Source organism: Perissodus microlepis, chromosome 5 (genome assembly GCF_051167445.1).
Source record: "Perissodus microlepis isolate ML-2025 ecotype Zambia chromosome 5, ASM5116744v1, whole genome shotgun sequence".
NCBI lineage: Eukaryota > Metazoa > Chordata > Actinopteri > Cichliformes > Cichlidae > Perissodus > Perissodus microlepis.
The window spans coordinates 34005105-34031727 of record NC_140465.1 but is presented as its reverse complement, the minus strand read 5'-3'; the positions used below and the strand labels follow the sequence as shown (position 1 = coordinate 34031727).

The 26623-nt window shown below is 38.3% G+C and overlaps 2 protein-coding genes across 4 annotated transcripts in view; one reads left to right on the top strand and one right to left on the bottom strand.

Moving 5' to 3' along the window:
* LOC146387714 (protein phosphatase 1 regulatory subunit 1A-like) overlaps positions 1-4639 on the top strand; it is a 32616-nt gene extending 27977 nt beyond the window's left edge. The window contains exon 7 of the mRNA XM_084929545.1: positions 1869-4639. Coding sequence (XP_084785671.1) covers positions 1869-1939 — 71 coding nt within the window. The 3' untranslated portion in view covers positions 1940-4639. The remainder of the gene's footprint in view (positions 1-1868) is intronic.
* Positions 4157-23296, bottom strand: LOC146387713 (dual specificity calcium/calmodulin-dependent 3',5'-cyclic nucleotide phosphodiesterase 1B-like). 3 transcript variants are annotated; one of them, XM_084929542.1, is made up of 14 exons: positions 23039-23296; positions 21151-21264; positions 18741-18923; positions 17628-17694; positions 17388-17504; positions 16872-17012; positions 15468-15568; positions 13073-13198; positions 11629-11730; positions 11291-11411; positions 8417-8498; positions 7925-8042; positions 6849-6985; positions 4157-6448 (listed from the first exon to the last, which is right to left on the bottom strand). In XM_084929542.1, the coding sequence occupies exons 1-14, from the start codon at positions 23089-23091 to the stop codon at positions 6354-6356; spliced, it is 1557 nt and encodes a 518-aa protein (XP_084785668.1). In that variant the 5' UTR covers positions 23092-23296; the 3' UTR covers positions 4157-6353. The 3 variants fall into 3 exon arrangements, with proteins under 3 accessions (XP_084785668.1, XP_084785669.1, XP_084785670.1); XM_084929543.1 differs by lacking the exon at positions 23039-23296 and adding an exon at positions 21880-23028; XM_084929544.1 differs by lacking the exon at positions 23039-23296 and adding an exon at positions 19443-19509 and having other exon boundaries at positions 21151-21254.
* Between the last annotated feature and the right edge of the window lie 3327 nt (positions 23297-26623).

Here is a 26623-nt window from a genome sequence, read left to right as displayed (position 1 = left end):
CATGCTGAGAAAAACACAGCTCACTCCTGGCTACTGATCATTTGATAGGATGATACAAATGCTGCTCATTGATTTCAACTGTAGTAAGTTTCATGTGAGCAACGGGAAACCTGTGACTACAAGTCCACCATTGCAGGTAACACACCACTTGGCTGGTTGTGTAAATCACGATAATTTACAGCAGTGACTCACTTGACTCAATTTCTCACACATTTGGATTTTGAGCGACAGTGCGGGCCTCATGGATGCGGAATAATACAAATCTTAGCTCAACTACATAGTTACATTTAATGAGCTATGTTTGGAGAAGCACAGTTTAGGGTCGTGAAAACCCAATCTGATTTATCCATGCATGGTGTGAAGTCTTGGTTCATCAGACAGATTCAGCACACCTGTTCCAGCTCCACTATCAGCTGGTTAACAAGTCTGTCTCCTCTCTCTGCTTTCCATCTTGTAAATCTTTCACAGCACACATTTTGACCTGTCACAGTAAGGAAAGCACAAGTAAAATGAATGATGCCTCACCTCCTTAAGTGTTCCAATATTATAAACCATGACAGTGAAACGCCAAACACTGTATATAAATGATGGACATACCCTCCAGGTATGATGTCACTTTAACAGTGTTGGGAAGGTTACATTTTAAATGCATTCACTACAGATTACAGAATACATGCGCCAAAATGTAATTTAGCCTAACATATGAAACTGGAAATGACCGTTGTGTAATCCATTTCTTTCAACAAAGTAGCTGTATTCTAATTATCACCTATTTAAATGGTAACTTTAATGAAATGCAGTTACTCATATTTTGTATTTTAAATATGTAATGCCGGTACATGTACTCTGTTACTGGGCGATCGTGGCTCAAGAGTTGGGAGTTCGCCTTGTAATCGGAAGGTTGCCGATTTGAGTCCTGGCTTGGACAGTCTTGGTCGTTGTGTCCTTGGGCAAGACACCCATTGCCTACTGGTGGTGGTCAGAGGGCCCGGTGGCGCCAGTGTCCGGCAGCCTCGCCTCTGTCAGTGCGCCCCAGGGTGGCTGTGGCTACAATGTAGCTTGTCATCACCAGTGTGTGAATGGGTGGATGACTGAATGTGTAAAGCGCTTTGGGGTTTGGGACTAGTAAAGCGCTATACAAATACAAGCCATTTACCATTTACTCCCCAACACTGCACTTCAGTTTTTCACTACTCAGTCTTCAAATATCAGACAAAAGCAGAACTCAGCTCAGAGAAAGAGACTGTTATTTTTAGCTATTTATTTTAGCATGACAAAAAAAAAATGTTGACAACCATATACTAAATTAGCAATGAGTGTGCAGATACCTACAGAAAGCCAGAGTGAGATGGAGGTCTGGGCTTTATCCTGGTTCAGCTGAATACTTCACCTAAGTGGAAATCGAGCATCATCAACACACCTGTGCTTTCCAAAACATGCTTTGGGTTTGTTGTTTCATTTATCATGTCATTTTAACAGGCAGAAGGTTTAGAGGGATGACAGCAAATGGAGAATATGACAGAATCAGGGTAACCCCTGATTTTGTTGATCCTACATCAGAGGTTTAAATTCAGGCTTCATCTGGTATCTGCTACTTCTGACATGTACTCATGTGTCCATAGTTCTCAATAAAAAGCTAAATGCATGTAATGTTTATGTAGCAATATGTTGATCACACGCTTACCTTACTGTTCATATGCAACCCCCCCCCCCCCCAAAAAAAGAAAAAAGCACAGCAGCAAAAAGAAAAAATTGGAGAAATACTAAATAAGCTGTAAATATTTATTGTTTATTTCCACAAGTCCATTAAAATCTCCAGCGTCAGCCTCTTCTCTCATTCTTTTATGTCTTTGTCTATATTTCTGCAGAAACAAAAGCAGGAGTGAGTCAGCCGGCAGAGGAGAAGACAAAGAAATGCAGCCTGAAGACAGAGAAATAGAGCAGTCCTCTGTGCAACACAATGCTGCTCAGTCTGCTCAGTCAGCCCTACACAATGACAGAAGATTGTGTCTGCAGATTCACTTTTTCAAAACATCAGGGCTTCTATATTCCTCTACGGCCAGGCCTTAGTTACCACCTTGAGAAAAAAAACAAAAGTTTCTACATTTATTTTGTGTCACAAATCTTGTGTAGAGAGACAGTTGTATAATTATATTTGTTTTTGTTAAAGCTCCCCCCGCACTAAATTAAAACTAGCCTATTGTATCCCCCAACTGGGATTTATTATCTGGTTAATGGGACAAGCTTTCATGTCTTACTCACACATATATTATCATAATCTGTCACAGGTTTAATATCCCGTTGATTTATCAAAGACAACAAATATTTTATTTGCAATCAATGTAAACATTTTCAATCAATTTATACGTGCCATGAATTCAACATTTATTGTTCCATCTCGTAGCAATAAAATAGCATCAGAACCTTGTAAGTAACCAGAGACAAAACCTTCAATTTAAATTCAAATGCCGTCTCTTATGAGCAACCAGTAAAGACAGAAATAAATGTGGGTTTATTGATATTTTATAGTAAACATATATTTGGATTTTTGAACAACTCGGTTGATATTTACAAATATTTTTAAGACCAACTGCAATTTTATTTACATTATTAATAATTAGTCGATTAAACACATGGAAGAAACTAGAAAGCCATTTTTGATCATAATTATGATTTCCTTTGGCTCCAGTGGGTCTCAAACTGTCGAGCCTGCCTGGTGGGGCAGACAAGCACTGTGTGTGGGTGGCTGTGATTACCAAAGTTACAAAATAAGGTGAAACTAAACTGACTGAAAAATGTAAAAAGAGGCTGATGATGGTGTACCGTTGATCTGTATTTTGTTGAGCTGTCATCCTTGCTCGACTTTTGAAGGCGGGCGTGCCAGAAAAAGTTTGGTAACCACAGCCTTGAACTGTGTCTACACAGAGCACATTTCAGACCTTTTCTTCATACATTTGTCCTACATATATCACACATATCTGACAGAAGAGTCGCTCATAGGTTAATCACACTGGGCATTAAATGAAATTCAATCTATAGAAGTTTATTTTCATGCTTTAAGTCTATTTTAATACATTCTGCACTCACAGTTGCAGTGATTGCGTCCAACAAGGCTTCGAAAGCTTCCAAAATGACCTCAAAGGCAATACTTTTACACACACAGAGCTCTGTGTAGATGCAGTTTCATGCTCTGCAGTTCTAAACAGACAAAACGTATAATGTAATTTCTTGGAAATATTTTTAATGTGATCATTTCTAGATGAAATGATTCACAAATAATCCCAGAAAACATATTTTTTTGCAGCCTTAACATCATCCCAAGCCTGCAGGTATTGACTCTGTAAACAGATGTAAAAAGAAATCCCGTCAGAAACCAGTCCAGCCATCAGAAAAGTAGACTAATTATACTGTAACAGCTGTCATTCTGGTTTTGTTTTCATTTTTCAGAATAGAGAATTACTCCCGGTACAAATAGGAAGGCACTGCTTGTTGAATGAGAGAAAACAGAAAAACCAACCTGCAAGCTAAAGTGCAGCACATTAAACCACATCTAACTGCTGGTCTGACTCTGATGTAGTCCCCTGGTTATGCTTCAGGGCCACTGCTAACGATTGCCTGTAGCTTAAAGGCTACAGGGCAGATATGTTTACTTAGTTTGTTGTTTGTGTGGCTAAGATTCAAACTCCTGTCAGTCAGTCACACACATGCAGACAGCTGAAGAGAAGCACTGCTGACCTTTCCCCAAAGTCATTTTAGTTCTTTTTAGCATAAAGGGAGGGAGAAAGCCTGTCTTTAAGTCTTTAAACCCTGTGTGAGCAATTGTTACTCAATAAGAAGTAGAAAGCTATGTCAGCTTACAGTAATGCATGTACTGATAACTAGACTATTACCCTTCTTGTAAATGTCTAGTTGATAAACAGGGTACAAGCGATCGTCTCTAAAGCTCCATTTGCATATTTAGGATTAACAAGGAGGAATCCATCCTCAGTGAGTAAATTGCACCCTCATTTTTGACACATGAATGGTTCTTGGGAATTTAAATTCTGGTCATGAAACACCCTCTTGCATGGCACTGAATGTACAGTGACTTGTTGTCTACGCCCAAGGTACTTACTGTGCTTCATTTTGTACAAAAAAAACCAACAAATTTAAACACTTTTTTTTTTTTTTTAACTGCTGCATTTTATTTGTATTCTAGTTTGTAACAAAGACATCTTAAAGTCATCAGCACACTAAATATGTGTCATGTAATCTGTCTTCGTATCACTGAAGTGGCATCATGTGACAGTCTTTCTATAACCTTCACATCATACTTGACATGTCTAAATGGAATAAATGAACAAAACTAAATCTGAAGTTTCAGTGTCACTTTAGGAGATTAATCAGCCACAGCAACAGCCGTTTGTTATTCAGTTGCCAACAATGGTCACTTTATCCACGATAAACAAGAAGAACAGTAAAACATTCCTCTGCAAGCTTTGTTTTTCTCCTGCAATGTATTTATGGGTAAACTTGTTTTTTGAATGGTAGTAGTGTACTTTACTTGAATAACATGGATTTTCTTTGTTCTAGTTTTACTTGATTGATGATTACATCTGTAATCTAAATTTGTTTGATACAATAAAATGTTTAAATTGGTGATTGGTTTCTTTTTTTTTTTTTTTTTTTTTTTTGTAGGAAAGATTATATGAACTTCATCAACAGTGTTAGCATGAAGATGCAAAGAACCAGGAGAGCTTTTCCCATTCAAGTGTCAAAAAAAGAAAACCAGATGTATTTTAGCAGGAATTCTTAAAGCATTCACGTATCGTTGCATCATTGGTCATGCGCTCAGCTAAAGTTGATTTTAACTTTACTCTAAAAATAGACGCTCTGCTATTAAATAATTTAATGCAATCTGAAGCAAGAGCATAAAAGCACATATATTTTTCATAAAAGGACAAGATTTCACAAATGCATTTTGTAACACTGCAGCAGTTTAAGCTGCGTGGGATACTGTATCTTTACAGACTGCTGTGAACAAGTTTTGCTGTTAAAGCGTTTCACCTTTGTGATTGGAGGTGGACATAGTGAAGGATCATTTCAGAATAAAAGCTCAATTGCACTTTATCTGTTAGAGAGACTTAAAAAAATATTTTGTAATGTACATTTACGCTGTTGCACCTAAAATTTAGCTGAATTATAGAAAGAGTATCCATATCTTACAGAACAGTTTTTTCTTTAACACAAGACTCTTTGTGTAACAGTCATTACTGTCTTGCTGTGTGATGGATTTATATTCATTTTATATTCAAAGTGGGTGTTGGGATGGAAGCTCAAATCATGCAAATCATACTGACAAGCAGCAGCGCTGTGTCTTCAGTTGTTGTTGTGGCATTTATTCATTTAAAGACTATCAGCTGATTCAAATTAGAAAAACATTTTTTCCCATCTGTTGTAAGAAGAAAAGCGATGGTGCAATTCCAAACTGCTTCACTGACGAGCATTAAAATATGAAGCTGGGTGTGAAGCTGAACTACCCCTGGGCCATTGCAGTCTTTGCTCTATAGCTCCTCTTGCTGGGAGAGCAGAGAACACTTTAAATTTGAATGCATGCTTAACCATCTTATAATGGTTAATTTTGGCTGACCAAACATCGGCCTCTACCTCTTTATTATTTATTATTACTACTTATTCCTAAAAGTATTTCTCCCTTTTAAAGTCTAAGAGCCTCTTTAGTTCAGTTACATTATTACTTTTTAATTCATTATCATTATTTTTGAGGTGCAATAACCAAGGAACTATGGTATGATTGCTTTCTAAACACAAGATAATTAATACAGACCGCAGTGAATAATAACAAATTTTACCTTCTACAATAAAAGAAATTTAAAATACTGCTTTTAAGTAAAAAAAAAAGTTAACTGTTGTATGTTTGGAAAATGCAAAACATAACCGATTTAACTTAAGTTCCTATATTGAGTTGTCATGTCTGGATTACTGGCCCATGTGTAAATATGTCCCAGACAAAGAAACAGACTACAAAAAACTCATATATGACACAAAGTTTATTTTAAGGTTAAATGATTGTTTTATGCTTTGAAAGTTCAAATGTAACTTACAACTGTTTAGATGACAAATTAAATTAATGATATGGACTAGACTGTATAACATGACCAGCATGTGTACTTTTGTATTTAAATTATTGTAGTATGCTACATTTAAAATGAGACATGAGGAAGTTTCTGTGATTACGCTACATCTTACCTTGGTAAGATCTCTCAGTTTTTAAAGTAAAAGGTATCTGAGTTTTGTTACAAAAGTGTTACTTTTTTCTATTCTGCAAACACGTATTACAAATGAACTGCTGTCTGCTATTTTGTATCTGTAGTGGGGTCTTGCAGGGATTTTTCTGACAACACTTCTTGTCTCGATTGCTGCTCTTTTGTCTCGCCGGGGTCTGAAAATCCTGGAGGATATAGAAGATTGGGAAAAGACATCAGAAAATCTAGTTAGGTTGAATAGAAAATAATATCTGTATGAATTCATCTCAACATGAGATCATTCTAAAATGAATTTAGATAACAAATCAAATCAAGGGTACTGAGCGCATTTATGGAACAAAGAGGCTTTTTCTAAGCCAGATCAGCAACAGGTCTTTTATTCTACTTTAAAAGAGGTTGTCAAGCTTTTTAAAGGTGATCTTTTTAAATTTGAGTTGTTGAAATATGTGCAAGCAGAAAAGGAGACTAAGTAGAATATAAAATTAAGTATAGACATTTAAATAAAACCTCGATTGTGTTTATTTTTTATATTTTAATGCATATTTGTGATTTTTGCACGTATAAACAAATAATTATGCAACCCACCATTTGAGCCACTTTCCTTCCATTTGAGCTTGTTGTCCTCAGTGTGCCGTGTCCAAGTAGAGCGGAAGCTCACCAGCTCAGCTGTGATGTGTGCAAGGCTCCACTGCAGGCCTCTGGAGCTCTCCTTCCAAAGATTACTGGTGAAAGAAAACAGTGCTGTTTGTACGCATATTCATATTCCAGTCATGAAAACAAATGACTCAGCTGAACCTGAGATTTTCTACACCAAGGTAAAGGATTGCACTTTTTTTCCATGAAATTATCTTCAAATATATCTTCAAAAAAAAAAGAAAACAAATTAAAAAGAAAATAAGCAACACATAAACAGGATTTTGTGCTGACACTTTTGGGTCCCTACTGACTTTGGTTATCCTTCTGGTGTGTCTAAAATGAGCAGTTACTGCTACAAATTTGGAGATTAATTCACCTTTGAATAATGATCATGTTTTGTCACTCAAAATTATCAAGTCATAATTACAGGTTTTTGACCAACTCAGCAAATGATAGTAACATAAAAAACACGGTGTCCATGATCAACATATACATAGAAAGCAAAGAATTAGTGAAACTGCAAGCTCCAAGTGTAAAACTGCAAAAGTGCCAGAAACTGAAGTTTCCTGAAAAACCAGAGCTTGACTCCAAAAGCATTTCAAGTAGACCTTCACGTTAAACTGACCAGCTTTACAGCATAATTGAAGCCTGAAAAAAGTTTGAAGTTAATTTCCTCCTTTCAGGACAACTGTATAGATACATTTTTTAAATTTAAATAAGTTCCCAGTTTGAATTCTATTAAAGCTAAAAAATTATGCAGTGTCAGTGCTGTGTCTGTCCATCTGAGTGCCAGATGGAGCCATTTAATGACTAATTGTACTAAGACACACGAAGGAAGTAGGCTTTCTAGAGTTTTAAAATCAGTTTTAGTCAAACTCTGTGTGCCACTCAATGTTACAGTAAAAACAGACTTCTAATGTGTGTCAAATGCGTTGGTGTTAACACTTTGTTAACATATTAATATCTAAAACCAAAAGTGCAATAAAGTTTATTTTCCCAGCAGGTTTCACAGGCCTTGTGTTTACCTATGTCTGTTGCAGGGGTCTGGTGGACCTGGGTTCTCTTCCACCAAAGGAATAACAATCTTTTCAGCCATATCGGTCAGCAGAGAAAATGTAGGATACACAATGAAGTCTATGAAACCTGCGAGAACAAAATCCAGCATATCAACATGTGAAGTAAACTGTTAGTGACTCAAAAATACTAAAACCTCGTTATGTCTTTAATGTCAGTAAAGAAATTTGAGTGCATTTCAGTGATTCAAACACTAAAATTCAAAGGGCATATGCTGCAATATCACTGTGAACTGTTAAAAATAAAATTAACATAAATCTTGCCACTGGCTTGTTACTTTTGGAAAGAGAAAAAATGTGATTAGCTTCACTAGAGAATACATTTTACTTGTTTTATGTATCAGAGATGGATATTTATTGAAAATCTTACAAAGGCATAAACAACAGACAAAAGCGATGAGGAAGCTGGTTTTAAAAAAAGAGTGTGTGATTTATGAGACGTACCGATCTGGGATTCAGCTACTAGGGTGGTTTGTCGATCACACAGTGGAGAGAAGGGGAGGCCGAGCTCTGCCTCTCTATCACCCTCACAAAGATAGAAAGAGAGAAAGAAGATACTTAAAGGGCATCCCACACAACACCTGAAAATAACTTTTAAAAGGTCAGTTTGTTCCAACAGTCGCCTCCTGAAACTATGAGACTGTTCAAACATTTTTTAATTAACAGCCAAACAGAAAGAAAACGTGTTTCATAGGTACGCACACGTCTTGTTTCTGAGACAACAGCGCTCTCCCACACCTCTTCTGTTCTGATCTCCTTCAGATCCAGGTAGTAAAAAAAGCAGAGTGGGAGCAGCTTCGTGCAGCAGTCACTGTAAATACACTCACTACAGTCGTGCCAACTAACATCGCCAAAAAGCCAGACAATCAGGACAGCAAGCATTTTCTCTGTGGGGTAATTATGTTCTCATAGTAACTCAGACATCAACAGAAAGAGTCCCTCCACCTGATTGGATAACTGCGTCTCCTGCTGAGCTGAAGAACAGCTATAGCGTCAGCTGTTGCTTTAAAGTCGAGACCAAAAGCCACTTCTTGCAGTCCTCAGCTTTTGGCTCATTATATTGTTTTATTATATACTTTTCCCCAAAGGTCAACAAAAACATGATAGCTTGACTTTCTATTTGGGGTTTGTGAGGCTTTAAAGGCAACAACACTGATTCTCTGCAGTCCTCTATTTCCCATATGTAACCCTTTAAAGCCAAGTGCATTACATTATATATGACATGTACATGCGCTTTTGAGCGCATGTACATATTCAGTGTGATCTGAAAAAAGTCATAACAAAAAAATAAATTTTTAAGCAATGAATTACAAAATAAAGCAAAATTTATTTTGATATTGAATTTATGTTTTATTATTTTGTCAGAATGTTCAATAAACATTTATTATTAGAGCAATTATTTCATGGTTCAGGCTTTAAAGGGTTAAAACTTGAGCTGTTAAGATCGATTAATTTTTTCAGTACCAAAGTAATGCAGAATAAGCTGTTAGGAGAGATTTTCCTTCTCTGCTGCCTCTGTGTCATATCAACGAGCTATTTTTATGGATTTCTTTAGCTCTGACGTAATATCCACCCTCCCTATACAAGCAATTACAAAAACTGCTGCCTCTTATTAGGCATACAGCCCTTTGACTCATCAATCATGCAGTTAATAACAGAGCTAATAAGTCAGATGGAGACCAGGGAGCACCAGGGCAGATATGGAGATGTCTAAGAATATAACATAATGCGTTCTTTTATATTTTGAATTTACATTTATTGTGTGGCAAAAGCCTGCGACCACCGAGAACTACAAATGAGCTGGCATCTAAACCACATGCAATCAAGGACAACCTTTGAGACAGGCTACATAAACTCTAATGCACTTTTGTTTTAGAAAATGACCGCCATCCTTACTAACAAGCCTGAAAATCAAATCACATATACTGGGAAGCCAGTGCATGTAAGTGCATGTAAGTGCATGTAAGAAGCCGAATGATAAAATGCTGGATTTAACCGCTACAGGCACCAAAGTATATGCATCACTTTTGTTGGCTTTGTGTTTAGGGCACAGCTAATGGCAATCCTAACAGATAAACAACAATAGTGTACAGCATAACATGTTAGTCATCAGCAAGGTCGAACGACAGAGGCCTGGCAAATAAGGGAAGTAAGTGAAGGCATAGAGACTGATAAGCTCTATAGAGGAAGTAAATGTCTAATATGGTAGGATAAAGAGAGAGAGAACATACTATGTACTAAGCTCTCTCTGAGGTATGGCTTCAGGCTCCAGTGTAACATTTTTTCACCACTGAGGGATCAAATTGGAGGATTTGGACTTCCTCTACAATCATCTACAATCATCATTCATCTGCAGAGTATAGTGAACAAGAAAGCTCACAAATTTGAATCTGGACTCCAACGTGGAATCAGTGATGTAAGAACGGTGGCATCACAGTGGCTACACTTTATTTTTATCCAGTAACAAGATGTCCTGTTTTAATTAGTGAGTTTGGAAGTTAGCAGGCAGATTTTCTTGTTGGTTGGCGAGATTAAAGCTAGTTGTTCCCCTTGTTTTCTGTATTTGCACTAAGCTGAGCTGGGTAGCTGCTGGCTTAAACTCTTTATTGACTACACACTATTTACTGTTCATCTTCTCATCTAACTGTTGGCAACAAGTAGTTTATTCTTTTATCCAAAACAAATCTTCTTTCAGCTTCTCTCTTTAGGTGTTGCCACACTGTCCTCCTCTGTCTCAGGTCTTCCTTCACTATATCCATGAAGGTCCACATTCAACATGCTTTGTCCACTTTATGCTCGATCCCTCCTCTGCACATGTTTAAACCATCTCAGGCTCATCTCTCTAACTCTAACTGATGTACTCATTTGTAATTGTGTCCATCCTCGTCACTCCCAACACAGAGAGGACTACGTTTGGTGACTTTGCCACCGACTCTAAGCCACATGTCATAGCCAATCAAATCACAGCTGACACTCCTCTCCACGCACTCTGCCCTCCCTGCACTCTCTCCTTCACATCTCTAGTTATCCTTGTTGACATGAATCCATGCTCATCACTAGTCAAAATAGTAGTTATAGGGTGCTTAAAAGTGGAGGGTAAAGACCCACTGAGCAAGCACTTTTAGAAAGTAGAAAAAAAATTCTTGATAACAGGAAAGAATCTGCAGCAAAAACAGGCTCAGAGAGGAGCCTGCCACTCTGCCCTTGAATTTGTGTGAAATAAAAAGAAGAGCATAGCGAGATGACAAACAACAAATAGGAAATATCTCAGGCCTGTTAAGCAGAATATATATATATATATATATATATAGTGCCTACCTGTCTGAAAAACTCCTCCATCAAGGTTTTGGTCCAGCGAGAGTGCAGCGCCCAAGGCTTGGATGGATGACTTATGTCAGCCGTGTGCAGTAACAGAGACAGTGCTTTGGGCTTGTCAATCCTGGTGTAGAGAGCATAAGGCAATCACTGTTTTAACTGTTGTTTTGTTGTGTCTCCAGACTGAAAAGCAGACTAAACAGCAGCCAGCCTGAAACTAAACTGCCTGCCTGCATCATGTGCAGGCTATTCTAATCAGCTCACTGCACTCCAAGCATCCATTACATGGCCTGCTGATTATGCGCCACAGTGCAAACAACAGCACAGTCTATTAGCAGTACCGTTCTTGTTGTTGTAGACAGGATTTTATCGCTTTGACTTGGAGAAGGTGGGAGGACATGTCCGTGGACAACACCATCTCTATAACGAGTGACCGCAGCTCCCTGTGAGAACGCACACACACACAAACACACAGTGTACAAGTTGACCTTGGCTGATGAGGAGTGAGTAAAAATGACAGACAGGAAGGCTCAATGGGGTTGTAACCTGTTTAGATTTCCTAATAGATTTCCTTGTTCCCATGGCAACACTGACTGCTAGAAAAGCCCACTAAAGTATGCAGCTGGGGTTTATCTTGTGTGATATCTGCACAGCTCCCCCAATCGCATATTCTGTGAGTAATATATGAAGCAGCAGCCAATACAGAAACTATGCGAGTATAGATATGTTGTTATCGCAGACTGCACCGCAGACCATCAACTACAGCTAACTTTTACTTTAAATGTATGTATCACAACATTCCTATAGCATCTACCAAATGCAACTTATTTATTACATTTCCAAGTTTAGACGCTGTAGTCAGACTTTGTTATGTTTGTTATTCCTCTGCTGTTTGGTGAATATGTCGTTACACGATATCTTAGGAGGTCAAAGATCAGGGTCAGCTATAAGAGACACTGTATGCTTTCCCATAAGTGCTCTTGAGGCCTGGGGGCTGTTTCCTTAAAGCATCAGGATGTCAGTTTATATGTAAAATAACGATAATAAAATAGAATAATGACATAATTATAAATGTCGTCACAGATAAAAAATCTAAATGTTGTCAAAAGCCACAAACTAGCTCCACACTACAGAACTGGTATTTAAAACTAGTGAATAAATGTATTGCAATTGTTTCAGTCGATTCCATATATCCATAATAAAATAAAACTAAATATTAATTAATAAAATGTTACTTTTTGGCCAATTAGTTTTTCCTAGAGGTCACATTGGAAACACACTAAGATAAACAAATTATAGCTTTGCTCTCCTACATTCTCCTGCAGCATAAATTCTCCGTTATTTATTTTTCTCCTCGTAATGTTGTATCACGCCTATGCATATACACACATATGAGGACTTACTGCAAACCTAATCTACATTTAACAGCTGTCTTTGCCCAGACTCTAACTAAATGTTGCTGTTGCTGTTGGTTAAAACCTCATTTATAACATTGTTAACACATTTATTTCTGGAGGGGATTTTTGACTTTTCAGAATGCCCTTTAACACCAACAGATCGACGGGGACATTTTTACACAGGCTTGTGAAGTTCATACATACAGACAGCAAAAAAGTTTCTCTAACAAGAGATCAACAGGTGAGCAACTGATCACACTGCTAATAGAGGAGGGAAAACTTTTCTATGACCTATTTATGTCTCCCTGTGACTGTCTGCTTGGGAGGGAAAATGGGTCATGATTTATAACACACAAAAATTAATTATTGTAAAATTTTGAGGTCTTACATCCATTCCTCCCGCGTCAAATTAATAAAGATGTTCATTTGGTCGTCCAGCAGTAGGCGGAATGCTGCGCTCAGGTGATGGCTCTCTTGTACAGACCGGTCATTGTAGATCAATGCAAACTCTGACCTTGGAGACAAAAGGTGAGTGGAGACTATTACAGACAGTCGACGGACAGATGGGCAGGTTGTAAAGTGTTCCTGTGCATTAAAGTGAAAACTTCAATACGACAGTTGCTCTGAGTGAAGGAGGTGAGACTGAGATAAAAGGAGAGTCCTCTGGGAACAATTTAATGACTGTGACTGCAAGCCTTTAATGATGAATTTTAAAGTGCTGAAGAGGAGGTGGGATGTAAGTGAAAAATGACACAGTGTGGGTATTAATGACTCACTAAAGTAAGATAATTAACGGATTTATCAATCAAGAATCCTGTATCCACTCATTGTCATTCAGCTGTTAAAATGGGTAATAAAGCCCACTGTGGACAGTTTTCCAATTAGTATTTATTTTTAAGCTTCTGCCACCTTTCACCAGTAAAATAAACATTGAATAAAACACTTAAGGAAATGGTTTTAAAGACAACACAAAGGTGTGTTAAAGTGGTCTGTTGGGGAGTGTAAAAAAGTGTGTGGTAAAAAATGAAAAATACTGGTAAGACTTCTGTGGGTCTGTAATTTCCTAATATTCATGATTCAATTCAACTGAATTTTATTTATACACCAAATCACAACAACAGGTGACTCAAGGCACTTTACGTTGTAAGGTAGACCCTACAATAATGCATACAGAGAAAAACCCAACAATCATATGACCCCTATGAGCAAGCACTTTGGCGACAGTGGGAAGGAAAAACTCCCTTTTAACAGGAAGAAACCTCAGACAGAACCAGGCTCATTTATTCATAATGTTTTTCCTTTCATTGCTATGCAGATGACAGAGACATACTTTTTAAAAAAAAAATAAAAAATCTAGTGACCCTAAAAGTCTAGCTGATGACTTTATAACTATTTATTCTATATAGGTATATTTCGTAAATACTGGGTGGAACATTTTCGTCAACTCAATACCTGAAAATGAGAAATTATGTTACTTAATCTTACAAATTACAGTGCAAAAGTCTAATTTCTTTATATTTCTGCTTGGAAAATGAGAAAAAAGGCAAAAGCACCCAAAATGTGTCTTTTCTTGATGAGGCTTCAGTGGACAGCAGATCATCAAACAAAAACCCCCAAACATTCCTCTGAAAATGGTCAAGGCACAAGAACTTGATGCTCAAGACTTTTGCCCAGTACTGCACAGTAGAGTACTGTTCCTTTGGTAATCGCCAGGTTACTACGTTCTCCTCTGGTTTACATGGAAAGTTAATTTCTTGGCTTCCTACTCATTTTAGCAGACACACATTACCCCGATCCTGATCCCCTCTACTAGCTCTCTGCCTGTTTTAGAATTGATTTTAAGTGCAATCACATTTAACACATGTTCGTGTCTGGCCCTGTGCCACATTCAGGCAGCACTTCTGCCTGAAAGTTGAGGCTTAATGTCAAATGCAGTCATGGCTTTCCCATCAGGGCCTGTCAGCTATGAAATGAGGAGAAATGTTTGAAATGAGGAAGTCTCGTAGAATCAGAGGCTTCCAATAAATCACTTTTTAAAATGCATTTTTATAGACGTGCTTTTATGTGATGCCATTTCATGTGATGTCGTCCTTTATAGGTTTTTAATGTTTGAATAACATCTCTCTCGTCTTGCATATTATTTCTGGGGTTTTTTTCTTTTTTAGCCTTTCATTATTTGTTTTGCACCCACATTTTAATCTTTCCTTTTTTCATTTGAATCTGTCTCAACTTTAAATAAATTGCACCTGTTATTTTTGTTGTTTTATTCTCTTTGTGTCCTTTTGCTTGTCAGGCAAGGCACTTTGTAAAGTCTGTTGTTAAAGGTGCTATACATAATAACTTATTGCATTGATTTTTCAGCCCATATCGTATATATTACATATCTATCTCAAAGTCAGATGATGTTCCAAGTAGAGTTACTGACTTTGGGATAGATCTGCTGTTCAGATGTGTTCTTTTACTGTGGGCAGGCATCTTTGTACTTTATTCCCAAAATAAAGCATGATGATGATGGGTGCCATGAGACTACGTTCTTCAGTCCTCCTAAGTGGAAAGTCTAAAAATACGATGTTCTGTCCATGAAGTTGTGTTTGCCTTAGAGGGTTCTCACTCGCTCTCTTACTAAAACGATACAGGGGAAAGAGGAAAACTATACTGAGGTACGCTTTAAGAAAGCGTACCTCACTATTTCTGTATTTCCTGATATCTCTTACTATTTTACAGTTTCATAACAGGAGGTGGCTCATATATAGCTGAGAAAATATTGCAGAAAAAGAGCTTACTTTGTGTGGATGTGAAAGTTATTTGTAGTTCCTGTGTGTTCATAGTCATGGATGGCTGCAGCAAACAGGGATGCCATCACCTCGAGCTCTGTCAGCCAGTGCTTGATAGACACAAATATAAAACCATTAAAAAACAGTACTATAATGGTAAAAAGAAAGTACACCATCTTTCAGTTAAAAGTTTTAAATATATACATAATAAAAGTCATCTGGTCCTTATCTGGCCTTAGAAGTAGCAGAATACAACCACCCACTAAGGTGGTTGTATTTGCGCACCGCAGCAGCTTCACCCATGACGCTTTTTATAGCTCCACATTCATGTCCAGTGGTGTAGGTGCTTGCCCACACAGAGCCTACAAGTGTTAAAAATATGTAAAGTGTCCACTGCAGTCACTGTCTGTGCTTTTAATGCAGCATTTTTATTTATTTTGGAATGTTTTATGGTTCGCTTGTATAAGTCATGTGCATCCAGTGATGTGCAGTTAGGATGTTGGAGCACCTCGGGGTGGGGGGTAAAGACCCCTTTCCGCTCATTGTCTAAATGGAAACATGTACAACGGAAATGTACACAGACACATTCGCAAGACCATAAATTATGCTTTACTCGCTAAGCCAAAAGTCTGTATGTGCAACATTTCCAGAGACATCCTTCATAAAGGTCAGATGATGAAGACAGCAACTCATAGAGTGCATAGATACAATGTAACAAGTTGAAAGTCCTGACATGGGAACTCCCTAATGTGGGGGGGGTCCTTGAAAAACATCAAGGCCATCATCTCTTTATTTAGTCTCCATAATTTTCACTCTGAAACAGCAGTGCTTAGTGGGTTAAAGAAAAGTTAGAATGGAACAGATCCTGTTTCCCTGCAACGCCAAAACAGGAAGTATCATTTCTATTGTCACAGGACTGCAGGCTCTGAAAGTAAAAGTCATTTTGGAATGTGATTGTTATTTGTGCTCTACAATCGATCCTTATTGTGGTGCTAAAGTCAGGCAGTGACTCTGGTCATTAGCCTTCATCTTCAGGGTGATAATGAATGCCACAAGTATTTAAAAAAATGTAAATGCAATCCATAAGAGTTGTTAGGATATTTTAGTCTGTCGATATATTTTTAAAAAACATTTACACAGTGTAATCCACATTTGTAAAAACAACAGATCACTGCAAATTAGGAAAGTGACTCCTAAAGAAATAGGTTATATATTTGTTACCTATTTGTCTATTCAGTCAAAGCAAATGGGACACAGTGCCACAGAAAGGCCAGCGAGCTTGGAAAGTGTTAAAAGGTGGGCCGCTACACATTCTTCCTTTTGATTTTTTCATGGAATTTTCAGAAAATGAAAAAGAAAAGTTATCACACCAGCCTTATCCTTTAATAGAAAATCCAGGTTAGTCTTTTGTACCACGAGTCCGGAGCGCAGCAGCAGACAGTGCAGTGTCTGAGTTACATCAGCAGCGTGAACGTGGTTGTGGTAGGGGTTGTTGTATTTGCAGTATCCTCTCTCCAGCGCAGACAGAAATTCTGTGAGGCACGAGATGGGAATCTGCAAAAATGGTTACATAATCATCAAAAGTAAAGCTATGTTTAAAATACCACAGGTTCACAAAGTTTATGTCAACAGTAAAAGCTAAAACAACCTGGATGTTGTAATAAGGCATGATGCATGTGATTTACACACATAATTTGCTAACCCATTAGCCCTCCAAACACCACAAAGGATAATAAAACCCATATGCCTGATAATATCTGCAAATGACAACACCAGTTCCTCACAATAATACTCCTTCAGAGTGGCTCTGATTATATTACAGTGAGATCTTCCATCCAAAGCACTGAAATTCTCCAATGACTATAATGAGTCATTGTGTAGACGATGAACTATATACAAACTAAACAATGAAATGCAAAGTTAAAAGACCTTAAAGCGACTGTTGAGCTCATATCTGGTGATCAGCTCAAAGAATAGAGTTCGGAGTGCATGATCAGAGCTGGCTGAGTTCAGAGCAAACACATCAAAGCTCCAACGGTCCACGTCCTAAAGAGCAAGAGAGGAAAGCACCGGTGTATACTTTTGGTGTGTATACGATAGATTATGTGATGTCCATATTTTTAGCTAAGATCCAACCCACTGTGAGAGTTATGATTAGAGGGGGCTTACCCTGAGGCAATTTACGACCGCTGCAGGTTGGTCCGGCATGGCTGCTGTGTAGGCCCTCTTGAACATCCTGGAATAAGGGAATGTTTAGGGTGAGTTCAGTTAAAGTTCAGATGTTGACGCTGTGCAGCGACCTCGGTTTAGGAGCTGTTTATATAAATCCTCTAAAGTCCCTGTCTGCTTTGGAAGGAAGTTTTAACAAGAACATGGAGATAATGTTTCACAGTCGTGTTGCTGTGGACGTAATAATAACAACAGAGTGTGAGCTTGTATCGGAATTATTGCACAGACAATGAAATCAGTAATTTATAATGGTACTTTTATTATATGAGATGCTTGTTTCCTTGTTTCCTATTATTTAAGTTTCATAAAAGAGAGTTACTGCTGTATGACTGCTTCTGTGTCTTCCAGTCAGTATTTTATGAATTGCTGTTTTAAAAAATGATTCCAGGGTTTTGAGTTCTTGTTTATCATTTTGAGTTTCGCATTCAAATTTTGATTTCATAATGATTCTGGTCATGACACTTTGAGCTTCCATTCTTGTTGAGATTTCATTGTCATTCTAGTGATGTCTGTTATTGTCTGTTATAGTATTGAGTCTTTGGCCCCAGTTTTTATTTTATTTTATTCTGTTCTCGTATAGTTCTCGTTCCCCTGTGGTTCCCTGTGTTTGCTTTTACCTGCTGTGCATCTCTCTCCTGGTCTTCTGGGTAGCAGTGTCCCAATTTTAGCTTCATGGCAGGTTTTCTGTGGTATCTCATTTACTTTCTGTCTTTTCTTTCCTTTATGATCTGCTCCTCTTCAGCCTTTTTTACCTTCCTTTACTTGTTCCTCCTGTGTTCTGCCCTCATAACTGTCCTGTTTCAATCTCCTCTGTGTATATATTCTGCATAGTTTAGCCTCATTGTTTAATCCATGGTTATGTTCTGTGTCTTTCCATCATTTTTGCCTTTTAGATTTTTTTGTCCAGATTTTCTGTTTTTTTAGATTATCATGTCTGGGTCTTTCTTTTATTTCTATAATTTCCCTATAGTACATGTCCTGCATTTGGATCCTTTCCATAACATCATTCATTATGCTTGCAGTTCTTAAATAGAAATGAATGAAACGTGATACCGCTCCACAAATATCCCAGCTTGCACTGCATGCACAATGCTGCGAAACTTGGGCTTCTCATCAGAGCGTCGCGTAGGACGGCGGATCTTCTGGGTGAAAGTGGAAGCCAGCCAGTCGGTGACCTCTGACGGCACCCCGTCTGACTGCAGTTGCTGGAGGTCATCTTCAGACTCCAGACACTGCCTGTGAGAAACAGTGACTGTTAGACAATATTAAGACACGGTAAAAATGAAGACTGAGAATGAATGAGCAGCACTAATAATGTGCCTCTGCGATATCACTGTGGTTCAGAGACTTTTAATGGTGTTAGGATAATTTTATATTACACAGTTAGATTTATTTAGAAATACTTCCATTAACTTCCAGTCAAAAGTTTAATTAAAAAATGTAATTTCAATTGTATGTCTGTTAAATAAGCTAAATAAGAAGTTACTACTCCCAGAAAGACTTTTGGCACTTTTTACTCTGGTTTTTATGAAAGGCAACCAAAAGAGACTTCATCGTACTGCTTCCACTCAAATATTAGCAGAGAAACAGCACCTAAAATTGCACAAAGCAACATGTTTTTTTTCACTCTGTTTTCTCTATGACACACTGGATCATAAAATCCTCCGTTCCACACTTCATGGATTGTGTACCTTTGTACATCAGGCTACCAGACCACCAGTCCTGAAAGACCACTTTCTGCTGTTAGACACTTACATGGCTGCTGTGCTGATGACACCAAACTTTTCTTATCAGTTTCCTCATCTGACATGCAGGGGAAGGCCTGAGAAGTCAGGAGAAAAAGAAAGTTTTCATAGGACTCTATGCAGTCCTGTGAAAAACTAAGTACACCCTTAGTGAATCCATAGGAAATAAGAAAGTAGGTAGCTATCAGGAGCTAGTCAGATCCCCTTGATTAATTAATCGTCAGAAGGTGTGGGCACTTCTATAAAGGCACAGGCGTTGTCATTTTGCTGGTGTGAAGCATTCAGGTGAGTGCAATGAAACAATCTTTCCAGGAGATTCACATCAAGGTCAGACCACGCCATGAGGTCAAACACATTACAAAAAAACCCAAGAGCTACAGCTCAGATTCTACAGGCTTCAACTAGCATATTAAATGTTAAAGCTCATAACAGTACAATAAGAAAAAGACAGAACAAGTACAGCTTGTTTGGAAGGGTTGCCAGGAAAAAGCCTTGTCTCTCCAAAAAGAAATTGGCAGCACGACTTAGGTTTGTAAAGTTGCATCGAAACAAACCGCAAGACTTCTGGAACAATGTGTTTTGGACAGAAAAGACCAAAGCTGAGATGTCTGGTCATAATGCATGCAGCTGAAAACAGTCATGAACAATAGTTTTCAGACTAGTTTAGCAGAACCTGAGCTCTTTACACTCATTGTCACACATGAACTCCTCTATATACCACAATATGCTCGACTCAAATGTGGGGCCATCTGCTCAACCGCTAAATTGGGTGAAATTAGGTCATGCAACACGTCATTGATACCACACCAACAATCTACAGCAGAATTGCTGAAAAAGAAAATAATGAAGGTGATAAAATGGCTCAGTCAAAGTCCAGACCTCAACCTGACTGAACTGAGAACTCTGCATAAACACATTTATCAAACAACTCAAGAGTGGGCCTAAAATTCTCCACAATGATTTGAGAACGGATAAGGTCATATAGACAATAAGCTACCGCATAACGGGGTGTACTTATTTTTTCACAGGATTAGATATAATCGGGTGAAAACTTTCTTTTTCATATGACTTTCACTGCTAATCCATGTGATTGTTAAAATACTTGTATCAGCCATCTGTAGCTAACCCAAAATCCCACTTTCTCACACATGCTGGTTTCTAGTTTCTGTTTGTAACAGTTTCAAAACTAGCTATACCTCTTAGAGAACACTGTGGTCATTTAGTTTAGTCGCAATGGTGAAATCTGCCCCAGATGAGTCACTGTTTAAAGGAATAACTAAACAAAACAGGTGTTAAGTTCTCATTAGGGACTTCAGGGATGTACAAAGGTGAGTTGCCATTTTCAGTCTCTGCACTAAGCTAAGCTAACCTGCTGCTGATTGCAACTTCATATTGTAGCAACATGACAGTGTTATCAATGATCTCATCAAAGTCTTTAAAAAGTACAAGACAACTCAGAGGAAGATGTAAGTGAAGCTGATCAAACAGACATGAACTGATCTTTTTTCAGTTATAAAAGCTATTCACACAGTAGGTGTCCCATGAACTCCTTGGATAACATCTTTTACACTTATATTGTTTTTCTGGCAGGACTATACTGTGGTGGTTAGTGCTTTCCCCTCGCTGCTTACCCAGGATGTGAAAGCTCGGCACTGATCTACAAAACTGATTTACAATTTCATCTTCTTTTTCTTCTTCTTCTTATAGTATTATTTTACCTTGTTCCATCGAGGTACACTGCCTCTAGTAACGATGCTGTGTATTCCAGGTTCTTTTTGATTTCTTCAAAATCAACATCTTTCTCGTCTAGCTGCTTCAGCATGCTCCTCAGCCTGAAAGTAAACGAAATATTAGAATCCTTTTTGGTGCTTGAAAATTGTTGCACGTCTCAGCATCCACGTGCAATAAGTAAAAAGCAGGATGGGTAAACATTAAAGCACTGTTTGGCTCCAGAAACAATAGCTAAGGAACAAAAATCAGTGTTTTCTGTAACTTATTCTGCCTACGGTGTTATTTTAGGATACAAATAGGAACAGCTTGAACCTGCAGCTCCGTGAACAGGTCTTTGCAGACCGACAGCACTTGTTGTTGTCTTGAGTCAGTGAAATGACGTCCAAAGCGTTTTAACAATCAGTTGAGAAATCCTGATGAACGGAAAAAGCTCATTTGGAAGTGATTTAAGTGCCAAGCTGTCCAAAAAGGGCATCATTAGTGCCAAATTTTCCATGAGAGGAAAGCTTCCCATGGTTAGGCCCTTATGTAACTCAAATTATATCAAAATATGCTCCCTGAAAAAAAATCATAATTTTGTGCTTTATCTAAATGTTCTCTGAGAACACGCTGTCTCTTTTTGATTTCGAAACTTTTAATCAAATTACGTGCTGGAAGCACATCCCCTGAAGTATAATAGAAAGCAAATGCTCGATGTCGCTCAGAGTGTAACCCACCTGCCGTGTGTTACTGTAACCTCCTCTCAGGAATGAGTCCAAAAGCTCCACGTCTGATCCAGTTGTCATTAAAATTCGTATCCTTAGTTTGTAGGACTGGAATCTTTCTGCTGTGATTGTGTTTTCATTTGATTTCTGAAATATATCGACGTGATAATATACAGTATCCGTGCCGCAGATAATTTCTTCAAAACATCTTAGTGCGTTGCCCATATGGTGACCAGAATGACTGTGTTCAAACAGCGTAAGGCCGGGCAATGGAGCCAACTCCTGGGGATGAGACGCTCACAGCTTTTCAAGTGTTTATCACGCTGGCAAAGGCTTTTGAAAGCTGTCGAGTCATAAAAATAGCATGCATCTGAATACCACCGCTCACTTTCTATCTCAAGTAATCTTTCATGATAACACAGCCTTTTTTGTTTCAACTGTTTGCGGCAGAAGAAGCTTTGACAGGACGTTTACAGGAAATTACTCGTCAAGTGCACTAGTGAAAGTGTGTTTATAGAAAAAGATGACAAATTCTCCTTTGGCTCAAGCATTGTTGAATCTACACATCTACACACTGCAGAATGTCGTCCTCTACAAGTATAGATGAGCACAAGAGAATGGACTTAATGGCATCTCATTTGCAAGCACAAATTAATAAAACAACGTCACCCCAACCCCCACCCCTGTCCGCACTCAAAACCCCACAAGGTTTGGAGCTCTGAACCCTGCTCAAACTAAAAAACAGATGAGTTCACCAAAACAAAACCACATGACCCACCACTTCTGCAACAGCTACCTCCTTCAGCAAAAGCGTGGGCAAGACAAGTGTTCACACTTGGAGTAAAACACGTTTCTTCTCTCGTGTCACTATGTATATTTGTACGACCAAAAGGTTAAACGCAAAATACTTGTTGAACTTAATAAGAGCAAGTACGGTCTGAAACATGTCAAACCATAACCCTCTAACTCCGAGTGTATTTTTGAGTCACATATTTCCACTTTTGCAAAACAGAAAATCTCCTGCATAGAAATGCTGTGCTGCTGAACGTTATTGTAACAAAAAACAAACAAAAGCAAGCATGTTTGATGAAGTCCTCTTGCCCTGTTCATGTAATCAAATAGAAGCTGGAGTGTGTAGTGAACTAAACATAAAGTCTATTAATTGTCTTACCTAGAGATGGGTATCTGGAGCTTTTTCTTACGGATTCGAACCAGTTCAGCCATTCCGTGCTCAAGCTGTGCTCTGATGGACCCCAGAGTTCAGTAAAAAAAAAAAAAAAAAGAAAGAAAGAAAGAAAACAATGCCAATATAAAAAAAATAAATAAAATGTATTTTAGGGAACTAGTAAGCAGAAAAGTTCTGCAAACTACCAACGCAAACTTTATGTGTCCTGAGACAGACTTCTGTTTCAACAACTCTCCCACCCACTTCTGGGGGAACCTACTCCACTTCTCTCTGATTGGTTAGGCGGGCCCAAACCGTGTCAGTGTGTGCACATGTGTGTGTGTGTGAGAGAGAGAGAGAGAGAGAGAGAGAGCCGCTGTGAGTGTCTTTGTCAGACCATGAGTGTTTGTGTATATGTGTACACCCGTTGTGTGAGGTGTGAGAGAGTTGACCTCACTCGCTGATGAAGTGTTGACTGCAAGGCTTTCAAGCAGTGTGTACTCAAATCCCAAATGAGAATTTTCCACCGGCCGCAAATCAGAGAACTGCACAGAGAGTCTTTCAGTGAAGCCCACCAGAGCCACTCAAACCAAAACATATAAACAAAACTTGTCTTTGAAAGCCGTCCGCAAAAGCGCAGTAGGTTAACTGCTGTTATTGGTGCAGCTATGCACAAAAATGTGCGATGTCTTTAAACTGATTACTTTTTTACAATTGTTGTACAAAATGTAAGCTTCAAAAACATGTGAAATCATCCTAATAATTCATTTCAACAACAGATTTCTTGGTTTCGCTTTACTTACATTTACTAAAATGTGCACCACTGTCAGCTAAATGCGTTGTATCTGCACTAAAAGGGGAATTCTCTGTTTTTTGAGACATTAAAAAGGGCAGAGCGCAAAAGACCAGAGGAGACAGCGAAGCGCATCTCTAAACACTTTTACAGTTCTGGGCCAAAATGTATTACCAGCCTTTATTTATAGTAGAGTATTGTGAGAGTTGTGCAATAACGCGGCTTGGGAAAACCCCTGCCTCCGGTTTTTCTCTCTCCTTGGCCGTGCTGCTTTGGCTGCTGGGTCAGACTCACTGTCATGCTCCCATGCTCTTTGACATGACATGCATATTGTAGAAATGAAGATAAGTAACATCGTGTCATATGATTCTCCATCTCCCGTGTCACATTTGGGTATTTCTTTTTTGGTTTTTTATTTATTTTTTCCCTCATCGAAAACAGCATCGAATTTCAGATTGTTAAAGAATCAACTTGTGGAAATACCAGAGAGTAGGCTCATATTCGTGCTGTTCTATGTAAATTAAAGGCTGCAGAGGAGTATTTCTTCCGATGTCAATCTTATGTATAACCTTTTGAAAAGAGAATTTTCCTTTGTGTGGTTGCTAGCCTCTTGCTTTATCTTAATGTTTTTTCCCCTCCATTTATCTCTCATCACTCCTGTTTGTCTCTGATGATGAGGAACACGCACCTTCCGATTGCTCTCTCTCCGTGGACCGACCTGAGCCAGTGACTCCTGCACTTCAGAGGGAGAATAAATATTGCGTTTCTTACAGAAACTAAATGTTGCAGAAACAGACCGTGCAGGAGATCACGTAGAGGTGTTTTTGTCTGTTTTTACAACAGAATGTTAAAGAATAAATGAATACACAAACCCACAAAATCTGGTTTAGCGCCAAGCTTCACTTGTTTCTGATGCAGTTCTGAAACCTAGTCGGCAATGTGGGTAAGACTAAAGGGCAAAATCAAGCAAACAACAGAATTATTATATTTTTTCACTTTCCTCCAGTTGTGATAGGCACTGCAGAAAGTTTTGGTTCATGTTGCACTAATATATATTTAAATATTATTATATTTTATCTCAAAAATAACATTTTTTTTATTATTATTTATTATACCGCATAATCTTTAGTTTTATACATATTACTTTTTGTTTTACAGTCTTGATTCGACATCAAGTCATTTGATTCAGCAGTGATGTTATTTCTTAAAAGCCCAAGACTTAAAGCTTAAGTTAAATTTTTTGTGCACACAATCAGGGAAATCTTGAAAACATATTTTTTGCATATTTGTATTGCATTCAAGATCCATCCATTTTCTTCTGCTGATCCAATTCAGCCTTGCAGGAGCTTATTCTAGCTTTCACAGGGCGCCAGTCTATCACAGAGCTAACATAGACAACCTTTCAAGGTCACACTCACACCTATGGCCCACGTGTTTGGACTGTGGGAGGAAGACGGGGAAATCCACACAGAACATGCTTCACACAGAACGGCCTCAGCCGGTTGATGGATTCCAACCCAGGATCTCCTTGCTGTGAGGCGAGAATGATGCTTGTGCTAATCACTGCACCACTACAGTTTTATAATTCATAATAATTGAATTATAAAAAATTTTTGATCCACCCATGAAGTTTAAATCCATCATGGAATAAATCCTGCATAACTAGCAAGATTTCCATAAATGTCATAAATATAGCGAGCACTATAAATAAAGATATTACTCCCACTGCAGTGGTGTGAAGGCAGACGTATCAGCCCAACGTGGACAAATGAAACTAGAGACACGTGACTGACCACACGGCACAGGGACAAATCATTTTTATGATCAGGTGATCAATACAGTGCACGACATGCTTACTCCCCTAGCCTGTGCTTCCACTCTATCTGAATTATACTATACTTATACTATAATTATACACTTGACAGAATAAATTAATCATTTTTGGGTTGGCAATTTGGGACAATTAACATCAATTAATAGACTATGAAAATTAAAAAAAATACATCATATCAACAGTGTTGCACTCCACAATCACAGAATCACAGAATCTACAGAAATTATGATCATAGGGTAAGAACATAAATAAATGCCTTACCATCCCTGTGTTATCCTCCATGTCACAAGGCTGAGATTTCGATCAGCTGCTCCACGTATCTTACACGTTGGTGTCATGACCTCTGGATTGCACCACTGCAGAAGACCAGCTGCATGTGTGTGTTTGTTGGTTTAAGAGAGATACGAAATGGCTTACACCTCTGTAAGTAAATACAGCATGTGCAATTATGTCATGATGTAAACCAGCCTTATGTGCACATAAGGCTAGTTTATGTTACCTATGCTGCTCCTTGTTACGTCTCCTGTGTATGTAAGCAGTATTTTTGCAGTGTGCACAGTATGTGGGTGTGGGTGTAATCCCCTAGTGTTCAGTGCTCAGCTGGGGAGGCTTTGCGTCACCAATACAATCAGCAAGAGAGTGTTCATATCAGGACCAGAGTTTCCACCATGTCCTCAGGGGCTCAGGATAGGCTGTGCAAGGGAAGAGTTCATATGCATGCAAGGTTTCCTTATGCAGAAAAGACACGACGGTATTAGCACTCATTCTTAGAGCATGTTTTTATGTGTGATTATATTTTTATTGTACTGGTAAACACAAATATAGAATTTTGAATCACTAGCAGACATTTAATTAATCTTTCAGAATACAAATAAAAGCTAATTAGCTCCTGGTTTGCTCAACCTGCACTTTGCCTGCTACCATGAATTATGGATTATTTTTTTAAATCAAATTGATTTGATCA

What these genes read in the sequence shown, in the direction of transcription:
- LOC146387713 (XM_084929542.1), bottom strand. Translation starts at nt 23,091, where the DNA reads ATGGCTGAACTGGTTCGAATCCGTAAGAAAAAGCTCCAGATACCCATC. An exon ending in CTCCAGATACCCATCTCTAG is followed by an intron (nt 21,265 to 23,038) that starts GTAAGACAATTA and finishes GTTTACTTTCAG; the next exon opens with GCTGAGGAGCATGCTGAAGC. An exon ending in TGTCTACAACAACAAGAACG is followed by an intron (nt 11,412 to 11,628) that starts GTACTGCTAATA and finishes TCTCTACACCAG; the next exon opens with GATTGACAAGCCCAAAGCAC.